Raw genomic sequence first — 16103 nt, forward strand, 5'->3', positions numbered from 1 at the left:
CGCAGCGGGAAGCGAAGAAGGCGTTTTCCACCTTCTGTCCGGTTGAAACAGCCCGGTACAGAGCAGCACGGCATCGCTACTCTGCCTGGGGCTTAAAAACTCACTCTCCATGTGTCATACAGCCACACGGTGCTCCGAAAATCACGATTTATAGACGAACACGCGCCCGCGGCAACGCAGAGGCACCAAAAGGTCAGCGCCCAAGGGGTTCCGGGGTAAACAAATGTCACGTGACGCGTCTCGACCAATGCCCGCTGTCGGCAGCATAGAACGATGACAGGAAAGAGTACCGATACTCTGAAACCTAATCTAGTGGCTCTAGAGCGGGGAAAGCAAAGCATGTGACGTATTCAATTTGACATTAATGATTTCGCATTCGGAACACTTGGGAAGTGGTTAGGTGTTTTCGAACCTTCTTCGGTCAGTGACTTAATTGCGATGCGCAACCCGTGTCTGTCCTGTGGTGGTAGTAGGTGTTCAATGTTTTTGAAGCAAAGCTTTGTTTGCATCACTGATGGCGACCGCACGCGAAAACTCACTGCAGGAAAACACACTCTGCACCATGAAAGGACACGTGATGATGACGGCTTTACACAAAGCGCCTCAAAAGGAAGAAGAACGCTCGCTGTGGTCGGAATCGAAGGTGAATTCCCCGCGTTATGAGCCGATCGTGCCATTCCAAAGCGGTCGAAGCAGTTTGGATTTGGTACTTTGACTCATGTGGCATGAGAGCAAGCTTCGCGTTTTAACCATCTTTTTTCTTGATTTTTTCGGCTGCATCTGAAGTGAAAACTACCCGTTAAATTTGGCTTAAGATGGTTTTCAATGTGCGCTTTGCAATGCTGCGTGATGCCGCTGGAATTCTGAATACTAGTACCGTGTGAGGTAACTTAAATAAAAAAGAAACATACCACGGGCCACTCCGAACGTGCCAATTCCCGGAGACAACTTTCTTTGGCAATGGAGAGAAAGCCACATGGGGGGGGGGGGGGGTGAAGTAGCTGCTTTGTGTCACTGCCCCAATGCAGATCCCGATAAACTGGTTTAAATTTCATTTTCGGCGTGAGAGATACGCCTTTGCTGCTACAGTTCATTTCTTTGCATGAGCTCCGTGGTTGCGTGCACTGAACTACGATCACCGAGAGCGCGGGCATACTGGCGTCTGTTTTTGTGCGCTTCGTTTGTTTCTAAACACAAGCCAACGCTTCGACCGGAGAACTCAGACCGAACTAAAATATTATACTGTGCACGATACCGTTCAAATCTGTATCGTCCAAAAATGACGCGGATTGTGGCAGTGCTGCAGATTTGAGGGGATGCACAGACGTGTAAACGGTTTAAAGAAGATCGCCAACCGTGTAGACGTGAATGCAGCGCTTAGTGCTCCAGACAAGCTGGTGAAATTCGCCAATGAAACTACAAGAACAGTTGCGAACAACCGTGGGTGCCATGTAAAGCATCGTACACAGTACGTCCCCTGCGTGGATAGTGTGGTTTATCGCATTCCCCTGAGCAAATGTGGGTCCGTGTACGGTGGTCATACTGGCAGATGCCTTAATGACCGATTGAGGGAGCACGACAGCAGTGTAAAAAAAGGAAACGATGGGTTCTTGGCCATGCATTGCAAATCTTGCGTATGCAAACCTCAGTTTAAAGTGTACAAGGTGATAGGAAGAAGCGGTTATCAAACTACTCGAGAAATTATTGAAGCACACGAAATTTTAAGGCATGGAAGTCAATGTATAAGCCAGGCGTCTATTGCGTTTTCAAAAATAATTGCGCCAATCCACCCTGTGGATGTGGTTGGAAAGCAAAGCTGTAAACGGCCCCCACAAGGATTACCCATGCGACGTCTTTTAAATTCGGTCACGTCGCTCTACCGATAGTCAAATCAGCGAGAACTGCAATGCACTTAACCACATCCTTTATTATTTCAAAGAGATATTCTTGGTAAGGTTCAATCAATGGTGATGCATGAACGGTGGTTGGTTGAGTTGTATCGTTGTAGCACAGGAGTGGAAACTTTTTTTATAAAATTAAAGGAAGCTTAAACCAGGTGTTGGACGATCTCACTTCTCCATCTCTGCCGCCGCGGACGGAGGCGGCGAGATCGGCGGCCAAGACGGTGGAGGAGGCCGAGAAGAAGGAGGAGTAGGAGCAGGAGAAGCAGGAAGAAGTACTTCTATTCAGATTTCTGAACGGCCCAGAGTCCGACCCAGCGGAGTCGTTGTTCCTTTACTGGAGCCCATATGCAGTCCGCGCCGCCTGTGCTCTGTCCACCAACCGAAGCTCGGTAGGCATACAGGGGCTGGACAGCAGCATCTCCCATTTCTCTTGTTGGGTAGTTGACGGAAAGAGAGGAAGGTGGTCAGGGCTAAAGTCGCACACCCCGATTATGTGGCGGAGTGTTCCTATTTCTGAGCAATATTTACATTCGGCGCGGTAGCGATTCAAATGCATCAAGTGAACACGCGTTGGGTGTGGGAAGGAGCTGGATTGCATGTGCCGTAGGGTAGTTTGCTTTTCTCTGGAAAGGTCAGGGTAAGGCAAAGGTAGGGTTTGTCTCTGAAGGCTATAATGCTGAGTTATGTCCCTGAACGAGACAAGCGGGTGACTGTCCTCGTGCAGCTCTATATCACGGGGGTAAAAGCGCAGGCTTGTTGGTGGGCACATTCGTTGCCCTCCATGGAAGCGTGAGCGGGAGTCCAGATGAGCTGAATGGAACCTTTTGGGGAGTGGGTTTTTAGCACACGCAGCGCACGTCGGGACATCCAGTCCGACTGGTAATTCCGGTAGGCTTGTTGGGAATCGGTTACTACCTTCCGAACCGCTGGTTGAGTGAGAGCCAAGGCGATGGCTGCCTCTTCTGCTGCCGTCATGTCTTGGGTCTTGAGTGAGGCACACGCAAGGAGGTTGGTTCCGGAGGTAGCCGCGATGATGGCGTACTACTGCCCTCGATTTTGGGAGGCGTCAGTGTAGATAACAGCATGATCTCCAAAGAGGGTGGTGTTGAGCGCTTGAGCCCGTGCTTGTCGGTGACCATCGTCGTGTGAGGGGTCCGTATTTCTAAGCAAAGGGAACATCCATTGTTCTTGACGCCAAGAGAGCGGGAGTACATCAAGCGGAGTGACATTCTGTGCTGTCCAGCCAATCTGGTGAAGGATGCGGCGGCCCACCGTAGTTGTTCTGCTCATTCGGCGCTTCTGGTTAGAAAGATTACCCTCTATCAGATCTTCCACCGTGTTGTGGAGCCCCATGCTAAGCAGTCTCTCTGTGGACGCACTCAAGGGAAGACCAATGGCCCGTTGAACCGCCTTTCTAATCATTATATAAAAAATCTTTATGTCCTCCTTGCCGAGAAGAAGATAGGAGGTTGACGTAAGTGATTCTCGAGAGGACAAATGCTTCAATTAATGGAATGGTATCGGATCCCTTGAAGCCTCGCTTCTTGGTGGCAACTTGCCTGATCATGTGTATGATTTGATTGATGCTGTGTTTGAGGCGCTGCAACGATACGTCACTCTTGGTGTAGGCCTGAAAATGTAGGCCCAGGATCTTGATGCGGGGGCTTTTAGTGATGGCTTGGCCATCATGGAGTATTTGCATGTGTTCCTTGATGTGTCGTTTGGAGTAAGGGCAGGCGACAAGGAGTTGCGATTTTTTACGTGAACACTGGGGGCCAGAAGCTTTAGCCCGTTGGCGTACTTGAAGTGAGATGCCAGGCGTTCGTGTGAGCTTCTGTTAATTTTTGTAACTCCTGGAACACGCACAAGGTGCGCACAGGGCCGCTAGACATGCCGTTGACGGAGCGCACAGCGGCGCGGGAGGTCGCGCGAAGCTATCACGTGGCATTCAGCGTGAATGCAGGGGGTAAACCCGTAGTTGTGCTTGGTGAGTCCACCACCTGTCTTCCTTGTCTCCGCGTGGGCTCGCAGCTAAATAGGTGAGACAACCGGCTCTGGCTTTGTTACTCTCTTAGTTCCAGGTGTGATTCCTGGCGGTGCCAGTAAATTCTTTTATTTGTTCGCGGGAGTTTTCCGTTTACACCAACTGTCGCGAAAAAACCCTTGGAGGGTAGAGGTATAAAGCTTTGGTTTAAAAGACATAGATTTTCTTTCGAACTCGTGGTGCACTGTGGGCATGAGGTGATTAGTTGTTTGCATAGATGTGCCAAGTGAATTGAACGCATGCTGATATGGTGGTGTAATACTAGAGATTATAATTTTTTGTAATTATGTTACCATGAAAAATGTTTATAAAAGGTACAAGGTTCATCGTATTAAATTTAGTTGGAACTCAGCGCTCATCCCGTTGTCTTTCTGTGTACGTGTTTTATTTCGCGCTGTAGCATCTTTTACAATGAACTCGGTATTGGCTCGCATGCAGGCCATCTTTAAATTATATGGCCATAACCTGACGCCCGTATATCCCATTCAGCGCACTGCTTTTGAGCAGATCGAAGACCTCATATAAGGTGCCGCATAAATGTGGCACTCAGTTGTAAGCAGCACATCTTGACAGGTTCCACGCGTCGTGATGCGCGGCGGTAGTTTCACGCTAGATCACATATCTATGTTGCGTTGATTGAGTCTAGGGGCATAATTCCAAATTGTGCTATATTTGAAAAGAAGCTCGAAAGAACACGATACGAAAGGGAGAATTGCACAGACCGAACTCGTGTGCCCATTTCAGAAGCGCCCACACTGGGGCTATTTTGATTGTGACGTATACGTGCACTTGTGGAACCTCTGATCAATGACATGCAGATAAACCGCCACCCCTCCTTGTTTGTGCTACGTGGCATCGGGGTCGTATGCTTTCAGCCAATCGAGGCTCGCTCAAAATAGACACTCTGAAACCGACAGGAAATGGACAAAGCTGACATTCCGCCCCCTGTGCTGTAATTTGTTATGAGGTGGTCGTTGGTGACCTCTGGAGGGCGACCATGCTAGGCAGGTACTTACAGCGGCGCTGAGCCCGCGTCTTCTCCTCTTGGGTGAGTGCGGTGACGTGTGGGGTGTGCTGCTAGTGCCTGGGTCCGTCGCTCGAGCGGTGGACAGGGTCGGCACTTTGGAACTCACCGACTGGCTTCCAGAGCCCTGCACATTGCCGATGTCCGTGTTACACCACAAACGCGTTGTGAAACGGTCTCACGTGACAAAAAAAGACGTCTGAAGGGGTCTGAAAGGCCCGCATTGTGTTTCTTGCCTATACAAAAGATTTGGAATATTGAAGAACCCCAGCATCTGTAACTCAATTCGAACGCACGCCCTACGGTGCTCTAGTAACTATTTAGATAAATAAAGATGATTCACAGACGTTTAAGTAGACTTTGCGGAGAACTTCGGCAGAGGGGCTGTCTATGGGTAGGGTTGCCTGCACTATTGCTGTGCGTCATCAAAAAACGTCCTGCAACAAAGCCGACTTTACCCACGTGTCTTTCAAGCGCGAGGTGCTCGCGTGTGTGTGCTTGATTTTTTATTTGCATACTTGCTTAATTAGAGGCGGCCGCTACCGAATGAAGCTTTCGCCGGAACTGAAACGTGAACTCTGTCGGCCTAGCACGCGAGAGAAAAACAGAAAGATGCCGTGCTCAGTTTTTAATTTCACTTTTATCTCCTCGTATTTAGCCGTCCGTGTATGGTTCGGATCCTTGGACGGCGGAGAAGTCTGACATTTGAATATATGCGGGACGTGGTGACTGCTTGCCCACGGCACTCAAATTTTCGCCGACGCAGAATAATGTCATATACTAGTACACGTAATATAATAAGAGCGTTAAGTGCAGGTCACTGTGTTTCAAACAGGAACACGGGCGACGCAAACGGATGGCGAACATTGGCGTTTTCGGATTCGAAACTGGAAGAAAAGGCAGCCATTACTGGGAGCCGGACGTGACGTAGGTGATGGAACGGGAGCGGGTGTGCCCGTGCCGGGGGCCACTCGCATCAGCCTCCAAATGGGCATGGTAGCGTCAGGTTTCGCACTGTTGTATCCTCAGGAGAACTTCAACAAACATTTTGCCGGGGCTAATGAAGTGAGGCGCAATTCAGACCACGCATTTCTATCAAGTGAGACAAAATACTATGGGCAGTTTAGAATACCCGCCGGAGTAGCAATCCTTCGTATTGCCAGAAAAAAACGGGATGTTTGCTCGTATGCTATCCAAATACCCAAAATCAGCTTTGATTAGCTGGTACCTAGGCTATCCACCCGTTCTTTTGTTGTTTTTGACAGGAAAGAACCTCACACGGGCGACGATGAATGATAAACTGCTTTTTCAGTGAATTTACGTGCAGACAGCTTTGTTGAGCAACTTCGCCCCACCGCACACCGAAGATTGAATTTGTGGGAAAAGGGACAAGCCGCCGAGACCCGTTCTAATGCGTGGTTTAATGGAACATAACAATGATGATGCTTATGATTGCACGCGGGAGTCGAGGTGTCATCTTTTTCTACATACTCCCCCGCGCGAAAATAGTTGCACGTTTCACGGTGCTTTACAGTCCATGGCGAAAAATTAGTCCAGTTGACAGGCATCAAGAATTCAAGTCCGTTGAAGCAAGCAGATTCGGGTGCCTCGCCGCTTCTGCTTCCACCGATGATAAAGGTGCTTCTTGGCGTACCATGGCGCAGGCCTTCTGATTTGGTGAATCCCAGTTGAACTGGCTGCGTAAAACCGAGTACGCAAACCGATCCTTCCTACGCTGGCTTTGGGTCCACAGATCTTCGTTCGCCAGTCCGCAGTCGCCTTCCCCGCCGAATTGTGCCTTCTCCGTAGGCGCTTGAAACACTTGGAAGACTTATTTGGTATCACAGCTGCTATCTCTCTTTGTCTTCTCTTTTGCTTTGAGCTTTTACCGACTGGGTACATCATGTCCATCCTGGCCATTTGCATCCTCCGGTGCCGGTTGCGTCGTGAATCTGTTCCCTTGTATGGCAAAACAGTCTTGCGTTTGCTTTTCTTCCATACGGCTCTCTTAAAAGGACATGTAGCGTTCGTTGCTTTGGATGCCGGATCACCTGCGGTCAACTCGTCACCGTTATTTCCTGGCCCCACATGTCTCATTTCAGTAACTATCACTTCTGTTTCGCCCGCACAGTTAATGTACGTCGGATGGCGCTTGGTGTCTTTTGCGCAGAAATCAAGACGTCTGTTGTCTATTGGTAGTATGTTTTGCCAATTCATGTCTTGTCTACACTGGTCGTCTTGGCGTCGTTCGGCTACGAGAGTAGTGTTTCCGTTCACAATTTCCTCATTTTCTGTATCATTCTCTTCTCTTTATGGGCGCTGTGTGGGATCGGATCTAATTCGATGTCTAGTGGATATGAGGAGAACTTTCCGATTAGTTTTAACATCGGTTATCTTCATTTCTAGTTTAACCTTTGCCGATATCACCGTGCCTTCAAAAAAAAAATGCTCCAAACATCTCCGATTCAAGCTTCTCAATTTCCACGGTGTTTTCTACGTCTCGGTTAATCTGGATCAATGACTCGTTTTGCTCAGTGAGAGCTTCGAACAGGTGAGTCAACTCACCAATGGGTGGTAGCTCCACGCGAAGAAAGTCTTCTACCTTGCCGATCACATCTGCCAGTTTCTCCCGGACGATCCGCCGCCTTTCGTATAGGGCCTCCATGGTGCAGTCCAGCGTCACAGACATCGTTGATGATGGGATCGGACTCACGGGCAAAAGGTCAGCGCGGGAATTCTGGCAGGTACGCAGCGGCGAAGGCGCATCTCATGTCTGTCGGCAAAGGTGCAGCACGAATAGGTCCGGTTGGTTCCTTCTTCTTTAGCTGGCCCAACCTTTCTCAACGGGTTCGCTGGAACGGCGGCTTCATTACTGTTCCCCAGAGGTGAGAAGGCGGTCGAAAGTAAGCCAAAATCCGCTCGGTGTGGCTCACCTCTGGAGGTCCCTTGTTCCCTGTTCTCCCGGCGGTTCGTCGCAAGCTCGGAGAACGTCGAGCAACGGGTTTTCGGCACCAAAAATGTGGGAAAAGGGACAAGCCGCCGAGACCCGTTCTGATGCGTGGTTTAATGGAACATAACAATGATGATGATTATGATTGCACGTGGGAGTCGAGGTGCATCTTTTTCTACAGAATTGTAAGATTGTAATTGTAATTGTAACCGTATATGGTAGCTTTCAAAGCTAGATGGCACTGAAACGCGAGAAAGTCGCCTATCTACCGAGATTTGGTATTTTCGCCAGGTTTGATGACAACTGATAACATTTTATTTCAGGCAAACGAAATGTGACACTATAGAAAAGTAAGTATTATTTTTCTCGAATAAAACAACGGTGTAATTTGTCATTTAGAAAAAAAGCAGTTCTGTTAGCTCTCGCACTTCGCGAAGACGAAGGCCGATCTATGTGCGCATATATTGCGGTGAACTAGGCACTGGGTTTGTTTGTTTATGTTTTGTTTTCACTTCCCGGCCGCGCCCGGCTATGTTATCTGTGTCCAAAGCGAAGCGCATGTTTCATTCTTTATTTTGATACCGCACGGGGTATGCCATTCTGATACGGAGAGCGGTTCGCCCTAACGTCACTAGCGTCGAATAATATTTGATCTACAACGGTCTAGATGTAAATAGACGGTTCGAGAAACACTCGCGCCGAAAGATAAAAGCCTGCGGAGCAGACGCCGCGGGATCCCGATTGCCGACGCTCGCTTGCGTACGTCACTCGGCTGACTGCTGCTACGCCGCCCGTGTATTCTTTGAGTTGTTAGGGGAACACAAGTTCGCTCCAGTAAACTTGTTTTGCTTGAAGACAACTGCGTCGTCATTGGCATCGTGACAATATTCGTCAGCATGGGCAAGGCTGGTTTTCGTTCACTTAGCGAGAGGTGGAAAAAGTAGCACCGAATGTTTATACGGGACGTAGAACTGCTGAAGTTGGGTCGTCCAACTTTTGGTAGTTGGGTTGGAGCCAGCCCAGACAGAGCAAATATTGCCCGCGGGAACGCAAGCCAATGATTTATATAAGAAAATTATGGCTGACGCAATACAGGTGCTAGACGGACAGGCAAGTGCGCCTTTCACACTATTTTTGTAAGAATAAAGTTTTCAAATAAAAAACTTTGCTAACTGCATGACCATCGCAAGCGTGAGCATAGTATGTGGGCTTCTAAACAAATTGCGGGCAATGCTACCAATGCGGTTAGTTTGAAACATATGATGTGACAGCGGGGCAGCACCGCAATGTGGCAGAGAAATCCCTCCATAAAAAAACCGTGGTTGATTGCTCTGTCATAGAAATCGATAAAACACGAAAGTGAAATGTGCAGCGAAATATGCAGCTGAGCATGATTTGCGGGTCGGCGGCTGTCTTGTGGGCGTGTTTGACGAGCCACGTCCTGCTGGCGAGTGGCTTCCACAAAGGTGTACTGGCGTCATTTCCGTGACGGATACGACGTCAGTGAAATCTTGGGGTATCTGGGCATCATACACTTTCGTGTTAAAATATAAAACCCGAAAACGAACAACCCTAAGTATAACTTCATTTTTAGTACTAAAGGTTGCTTCCCCGCAAGAAGAGCCTGTGTGCAGAGATGTACCCTTTACAGGCCGTTTGCTTTGTTGTACAGGCGTCACTTCCGTGACGGATATAATGTCAGTGAAATCTTCGTGTACACGGAAATAAAGCACTTTCATATTAATACACTGTGAACGCACCCCTACGCACGGCAGCGCGCGGTGTCAGTCGCCGGTGAAGCGGAAGCTCCACGGGACAAGTTCGTCTTCTCCGTTACAGGCCTTCGCGCGGCCGGACTCAACTCTCCTCCTCCCATGGCCGGACTCTACTCTCCTTCTCCCGCGCTGGAGGAGGAGAGTGGAGTCCGGCCATGGCCTTTGGAACTTGTTTCGGCGACTCTTCGCCAGGTGCAAACTTCGTCTGCTCTGAGCTACTTTTAACGCCTGCAGTTATTTTGTTGAGTGGGTATCGTGCGTAGAACTTGCCCGTGGGGATTTTTACAGCATAAAGAACTGATTCTGTCAAATTTGAGCAAAAAAAAATTTGAGTGCAATTTGGCTTTGAAGGGGATCATGGGTCTTTGGGACCAAAAAATGCCAAAAACAGGTGTTTTAAAATATCATCTTTGCTTTGTCTTGATTTGCAGTTTTTCTTCCGAAACTTCCGTAGTCTGAGCAGCACCAAGCACTCATAAAAGCTATAGAGGTCCGATGTCAGCAAAAAAGAACAATTTTTAAGCAACGCTTTCTACCTCAACCAGAGCACGTTTCTTTCGCGGCGTGCGGGACAATAAACGCCAGCAGATGTGGCAGGGGAAGCGGAGAGATCGCGGTAACTCACGGAGCATACTGTCGATGGCGCGGCGAATTTACCCAGCGTTCCCTACGCGGAGGTGCCTGCTGACACTGGCGGGTGCGTCGGCAGGACGGCTTTGTCGTTTGCTTTAGCGACGGTTGTTTTGGGCCTGTTCTTGGCCAGCTTCGCGTTCAATGCGCGCATCCTTCGCACGGCTTGATTAACTTGTTCGACAGCACCTCCTCGGTAACCTGTACTCGACGGAAATAAGTGGTCGCACGGCAAAGATACTTTAAGGATTGGTTTGCAGGGCCAGAAAACAAAATGTACAAACCAGGTATAGACATCTGGCTGCTAGGGAAACGCTACCTTTTGCGCACTGCTTGCCACGAATTGGACTGTGTTTTCGAAATTGGTGAACACCAATTCGGTTGTGTTTTAAGAGGTATTACAAACGGCGAAAGGAGAAACTGGTTCTGATAAATAACGATAAAAAGTTCTCCCTGCTTTATCGCTATTCTCAAACTTACTAAACTAACTAGTTTTAATTGGCATAAATGGGAATCGCTAAGCTCACATGCCGAATTGTTTCGGTGTCAGAGCTTGTGTCGCGTGGTGGTGTAGCCCCGAGCAAGCACATCAGGATGGCTAGGTTCCGCTGTCTCACCCTTGGAAAGATGCTCCTATCGGTTTTCTTTGTCCCGACTCACGGCCGGGCTACGGCGACGGCGTCCGCCGCGCTAGCCCGGCCGTGGCCGACGCTGCTGCTCCGTTCCGGACGCCGCCCCTTTGAATTCCAGGTAACGGCTGGCAGAATCTCTGGTTTCGTTGTTTGTAGAGCCACGTGTATGAATTAAAGCGTGTTTCATGGCGTGTTGTATCTAACAGATAAAGCAAAATCAATAGGAACAATGCCGGGATAAAAATGATTCAGGCCACTAAGGTCTGCTCACGTGCTTTGAAGAGGGAATCAATATAGCTTCCCCTGTATATACTTATGAAAGCCTACTCCAGCAGCATGTTTCTGTGTATTTCTTCGCTTTTGACGCAAACTGCATTGACAGGCGAGTTGGGCGACACTTCACGCTATAAATTCCCCATTACCAACGGGGCTGGGGTGCACGTGTTATACTCGCACGCCGTCATGTTGATTTTTAACGAGGTAACGACGTCAGCACCGCAAACGCTTGGTTAATTGCTTTTCCACCGCTGGAAACATGCTGAGGCAGAGAGGTGGCAGCGCAGTGCGCTCGTACACTCTAGAGACCTCCGTTTAATACCCACACGAATTCACGTATGTTATGTAAATACTCTTCATCGTAGCGGCCTTTTGTGTACTGGACTACAACAATAACTACAACGTACGTTTTAGGTAGAAAGGGGCGCTCAAGGCTTTCGCTCTGGTAAGGTAGCTTGAATAGCGTCTTCCTTAATATCTAAGCACCGCAGCAATTATCCGCCGCGGTGGCTCAGTGGCTAATGCGTTGTGCTGCTGTGCCAAAGGACGCGGGTTCGTTTCCCAGTGGCAGGGGCCGCTTTTCTGATGGAGCCGAAAAGCGAAAACGACCGTGTGTGAGAGATTTCGGCGCATGTAAAAGATCCCCAGGTGGTCAAAACTAATCCGGAGCCCTCCACTACGGCGTGCCTCATCACCTGCGTTGCATCGGAGCCTTACACGCTACAATCAATCAATCAATCAATCAATCAATCAATCAATCAATCAATCAATCAATCAATCAATCAATCAATCAATCAATCAATCAATCAATCAATCAATCAATCAATCAATCAATCAATCAATCAATCAATCAATCAATCAATCAATCAATCAATTATTCAATTGAGAGATCAACCAAGCAATCACTCAATCGATCCATCAATCAAGCAGTCAATCAATCAATCAAGCAGTCAATCAATCGAGCGATCATTCAATCAGTCAATCAATCAACCGCAGCAAGGAGTGTTACAGGCTACCTTCTTGTCGACTCCTCCGGTGGGGAAGATGCCTGTGCAGTTTTCGGTCTGGGACCGAGAAGGAACAGCAGAGGTCCCAGGTTGCGCGCTTACGGTTGACGCTGCCAAGTCTGGCGAGTTGGTGGATCTCGGTGACCTGCGTGAGCATGAAAAAGAGGGGAAGTTTTTTTGCACTTCAAAAAACGAAAATGGCAGCGCTTTCACGGTGCTGGCGTCACTTCCAGGAAGTGTATGAAATTCCGTTTGTTGGTTGAATTCAGGAGAAACAATGAGCATAAGCCCCAACACATTCTTTTGCTGCAGCACACCGTCTGCCCATCATGTGTCCCTGCAACCCCGTTTCCAACTTTATTCAAAATCTGGAAGGCTTTGAGAATATACTAGTCAACAGGGGTATCCAGTACTTATGTTAAGGGAATACAAAGCACTCAAGCCAAATATAACGGCTGTACATACACCTGAAGCTTACAAAGATTTTTCTCTTTCGCGGTTCATGCAAGGTTTGCGCGCGTGACTAACGCCACTTAAGCTATATCATGGCTGTAGGATGGCTTTGGTTTTAACTGCAGCTGTAAACGCTTTCCATAGCTAATTTAAACAAAACGGCAATAAGCGCAAAGCAGAAACTGAAAGTCGTAAGTGCTGAAGAGAGCTAATTACCCACTCCCGCAGCAGGCAATAACTATTGCTTTCGCACTGCGTCTATGTACCTAGGAAAACTGAAAGCGTTTACCTGCAGTGCTGTAATTTTGAGGATGCCCTACCCCCGGCATTTTGGTATATCCTGTAGATAATAAATGCATGGTTGTTTTTCCAAAATTTATTTTGATGTAAAACAGGCTGATTAAACTGTCATATCAGCTGTCCGAAACATAGATTTGAAGTCTCCTTCGTCACTGAGCGCTCCTCGTTGTTAATGAGACTTTGTACGGTTCCATCGAAAATTGATTTGAAAAGAACTTCAACAGTATTGTTGTAGAAGTGTTTTTGTGTTTACAAGGAAAGGAAGAAATGAGTTAGTTTGGACCACCATTGGCTTTTAAAAAGCCTTTCAATGTTACAACAACTATTGGCTTCCGTTGAATACTGAAAATTGAATACTGTCACTAAAGGCGATGTTTACCCGCTTTTGCGAATAGAGGATACGCTGGTCTGCTTACGGGACGATAAATTCTTTTCGTCTCTGGACTTAAAAAGTTGCTATTGGCAAATCGAAACTATTGAGAGGTACCGAGAGAAAACAGCTTCCGTAACACCTGACGACCTCTACGAATTTACAGTCATCGCATTTGGCCTGTGTTCTGCGCTGGCAACGTTCCAACGAATGATGGATACTGTGCTCGCAGGATTGAAGTGACAGCCATGTCTCGTTTACCTTGACGACGTGGTAGTGTTTTCTAGCTCGTTTAAGAACATTTGACAGGGTTAAAAGCGTTCTGGAAGCGATCCATTCTGCGTAGTTAACTATCAAGCCTGAAAAATGTCATCTTGGATTCCAGAAGCTGAAATGTCTTGGACATGTTGCAAGTGCTGAAGGAGTGTGCCCGGATCCTGCAAATTCCATAACGAATTGTCTCAAGCCTATGCTCAACCGGGAATTCCAGATAACGGCCTACAGAACCGACGTTTCCAATTCTAGGGACCGGCCAGCGAGACCATGCTGTTTATAATGCACGGTCTTGATTGCGCTTTGCGCAATCAAGACTGCAATCTTGCGGAACCTTGCACAAAATTGGCTTTACGACCCTATCCGATGACGTAAATGTTAGGTTGTCTGGAAGTATTCGTTTCAATTGCGTCCCTAGTGCTTGCTATTACATTCCTAATCTAGTATTATTACTGGATTGTATTCCACAGAATTTCACAAACTTAGCCGGGCATTTCCAAGCTCTTATTCCGGTTTTCCGGCGGTTCCACAGTCTCCGCTCTGGAGTCTGCGAAGTCCACTTATGTATTTTAGCGACCTTTTTTGTATACGAAGCATGTCTATTGATGGTCCAGTAGGCTGTATGCGCCGATTGTTCGGAGTCCCTCAGATTTTCTTGAAACCGTTTGAGCATCGCTGCGGATGCACGTATACTGTAACACAGAGCTCGAGCAGAATTGTAGGTAAGACCTTTCCAAACTGTAACCACTCGTGGCACGACTCGTACACTTCAGCATGGTTTGTGTCAGCGCAGATTTTGAGCATATTTGAGGGGAAACATGAGGACGTCAGTGAGCATTACTGCATTCTTTTAATAAAGGTTGACGTTGGATTGATTTTTATGCAAATAAAAAAAATAACGCGTAGTAAGACGGCGTCCACAGGAGCACAGAAAAATAACATGCAAAAATGAACACAGTTTAACACTTGTCAACCCAGTTATCAAGAGTTAAATGAAAGACAATGGAAACAGCGCTTGCGATTGCGATGTCAACACACCTGCTGGTAGTTCACTCAAAGCTACTCGAGGCAACATAGGTCTGTGAACTTGTAGCTTCAAGCACAGAAAACGTCTTAAGCGTCGCTCTGAAATTTATTTTGTTATGCGCTCTGTTGCGAAGAGTTACTAGTTATAAACCATTTGGATTTGTCACCATCACCAACACACTTGTGACACCTACAGGAAGAAGTCCTCACCTATTGGCTTCTAACTGCTAGCATCCTAGGATGTGAGAATCGGCTATTTTCTCGGATTTCCTGATTGAGTCCCTCAAATGAGTACACCCCACCAAGGAAGAAAGAAAATGAAGTGCCATGCCTGCCTGCCTGGTTGGGGCTGTGCTCTGTGGAGTCCGCAGAGCGTAGGGTGGTTACTCCACGGCCCGGGCTTTGGCGCCGTCCCGAAGATGATGGATACTGTCTCTCAGCCTGCCGGTCTCTCTGTCGGCGCGGAATAGGAGGGATGCCGCCTTGCGCAGGTTTCTTTAGCTGGGACTGATGCAGCGACGAGGCAGCAGTCAGAGCTCGAGCGTCTTCCTTGGAGACACGCGAGGGAGCGTAGTGGTGTCCATGCTTGTGGTTCTCGGTCGCTGCCGAAGACGGGTGACTCCTTATGGCCATGACGGGGTGGCCGCCCTTGCTCGTCCCGTTCGACATTGTTGACAGACTGGGTGAACAACTGCGGGCACGAGACGGTGATTTTATAGGCGCTACTAAAGCACTAAATAAAAATCTGCAGGAATATGTATTAAAACTGTTGTACTGGTCTAAGGACATCAAAAAGCTGTATTCCTGGTGAACTCACCACGTAACATCAGTTGAAATATTTCCAAAACAATTGCACCCCACCTTGAGATCCCAACCAAAGCCAAACACGCGTGCCTCGGACGGCAGTACAACGCCGCCAGTGTCGCGGATTTAGACGCATACTCCACTGAAGTCGACGCTTCGTGCTGACAACACCATGAATGGACGCGGAAGCGACTGTGTCTCCCCGAGCAGGCTGAAAGCAAAAACACTAGACCAGGCTGCTTCTAATCTCACGGAAGCACTGAGAATTACCTCCAAAGCTGGCTCGCCTACAATTTGCTGAATAATATTACGTCCCAACGTAACCTAACATAACCTCACCGAAGTTAGCGTAACATAACCGAACGCGTCGTAACCTAACCAAATCCAGCCCAACTGCAGCACCTAATGTAACCTAGCCCAACGACACACAACACAACCTATATTAAACGTAATTCAACCCATTCTAGACGTCCTCTGCGTCGATCTCTTGATAAAGTAGGAACACGAGTTACAAAAGTATTAATAAAATCATGTTGATCGAAAAATTCTGAAAGCTAAAAAAGAACATCGCACTGTCGGACGTCAGCCTTCTCGTTTAAAACCAAGTACTATACCACAGCGCTAAAGTGGCAGCT

At 48.0% G+C, this 16103-nt stretch overlaps 1 protein-coding gene across 1 annotated transcript in view; it reads right to left on the bottom strand.

Annotated features, from left to right (window-relative positions):
* The window catches only part of LOC144146593 (neprilysin-2-like), a 42050-nt gene extending 26717 nt beyond the window's left edge, over window positions 1–15333 (bottom strand). Inside the window, exon 1 of the mRNA XM_077678533.1 lies at window positions 15004–15333. Within this exon, the coding sequence (XP_077534659.1) occupies window positions 15004–15333 (330 nt within the window). The remainder of the gene's footprint in view (window positions 1–15003) is intronic.
* Between the last annotated feature and the right edge of the window lie 770 nt (window positions 15334–16103).

Source organism: Haemaphysalis longicornis, unplaced genomic scaffold (genome assembly GCF_048455015.1).
Source record: "Haemaphysalis longicornis isolate Haplotype H1 unplaced genomic scaffold, Haemaphysalis longicornis Haplotype H1 scaffold_7, whole genome shotgun sequence".
NCBI lineage: Eukaryota > Metazoa > Arthropoda > Arachnida > Ixodida > Ixodidae > Haemaphysalis > Haemaphysalis longicornis.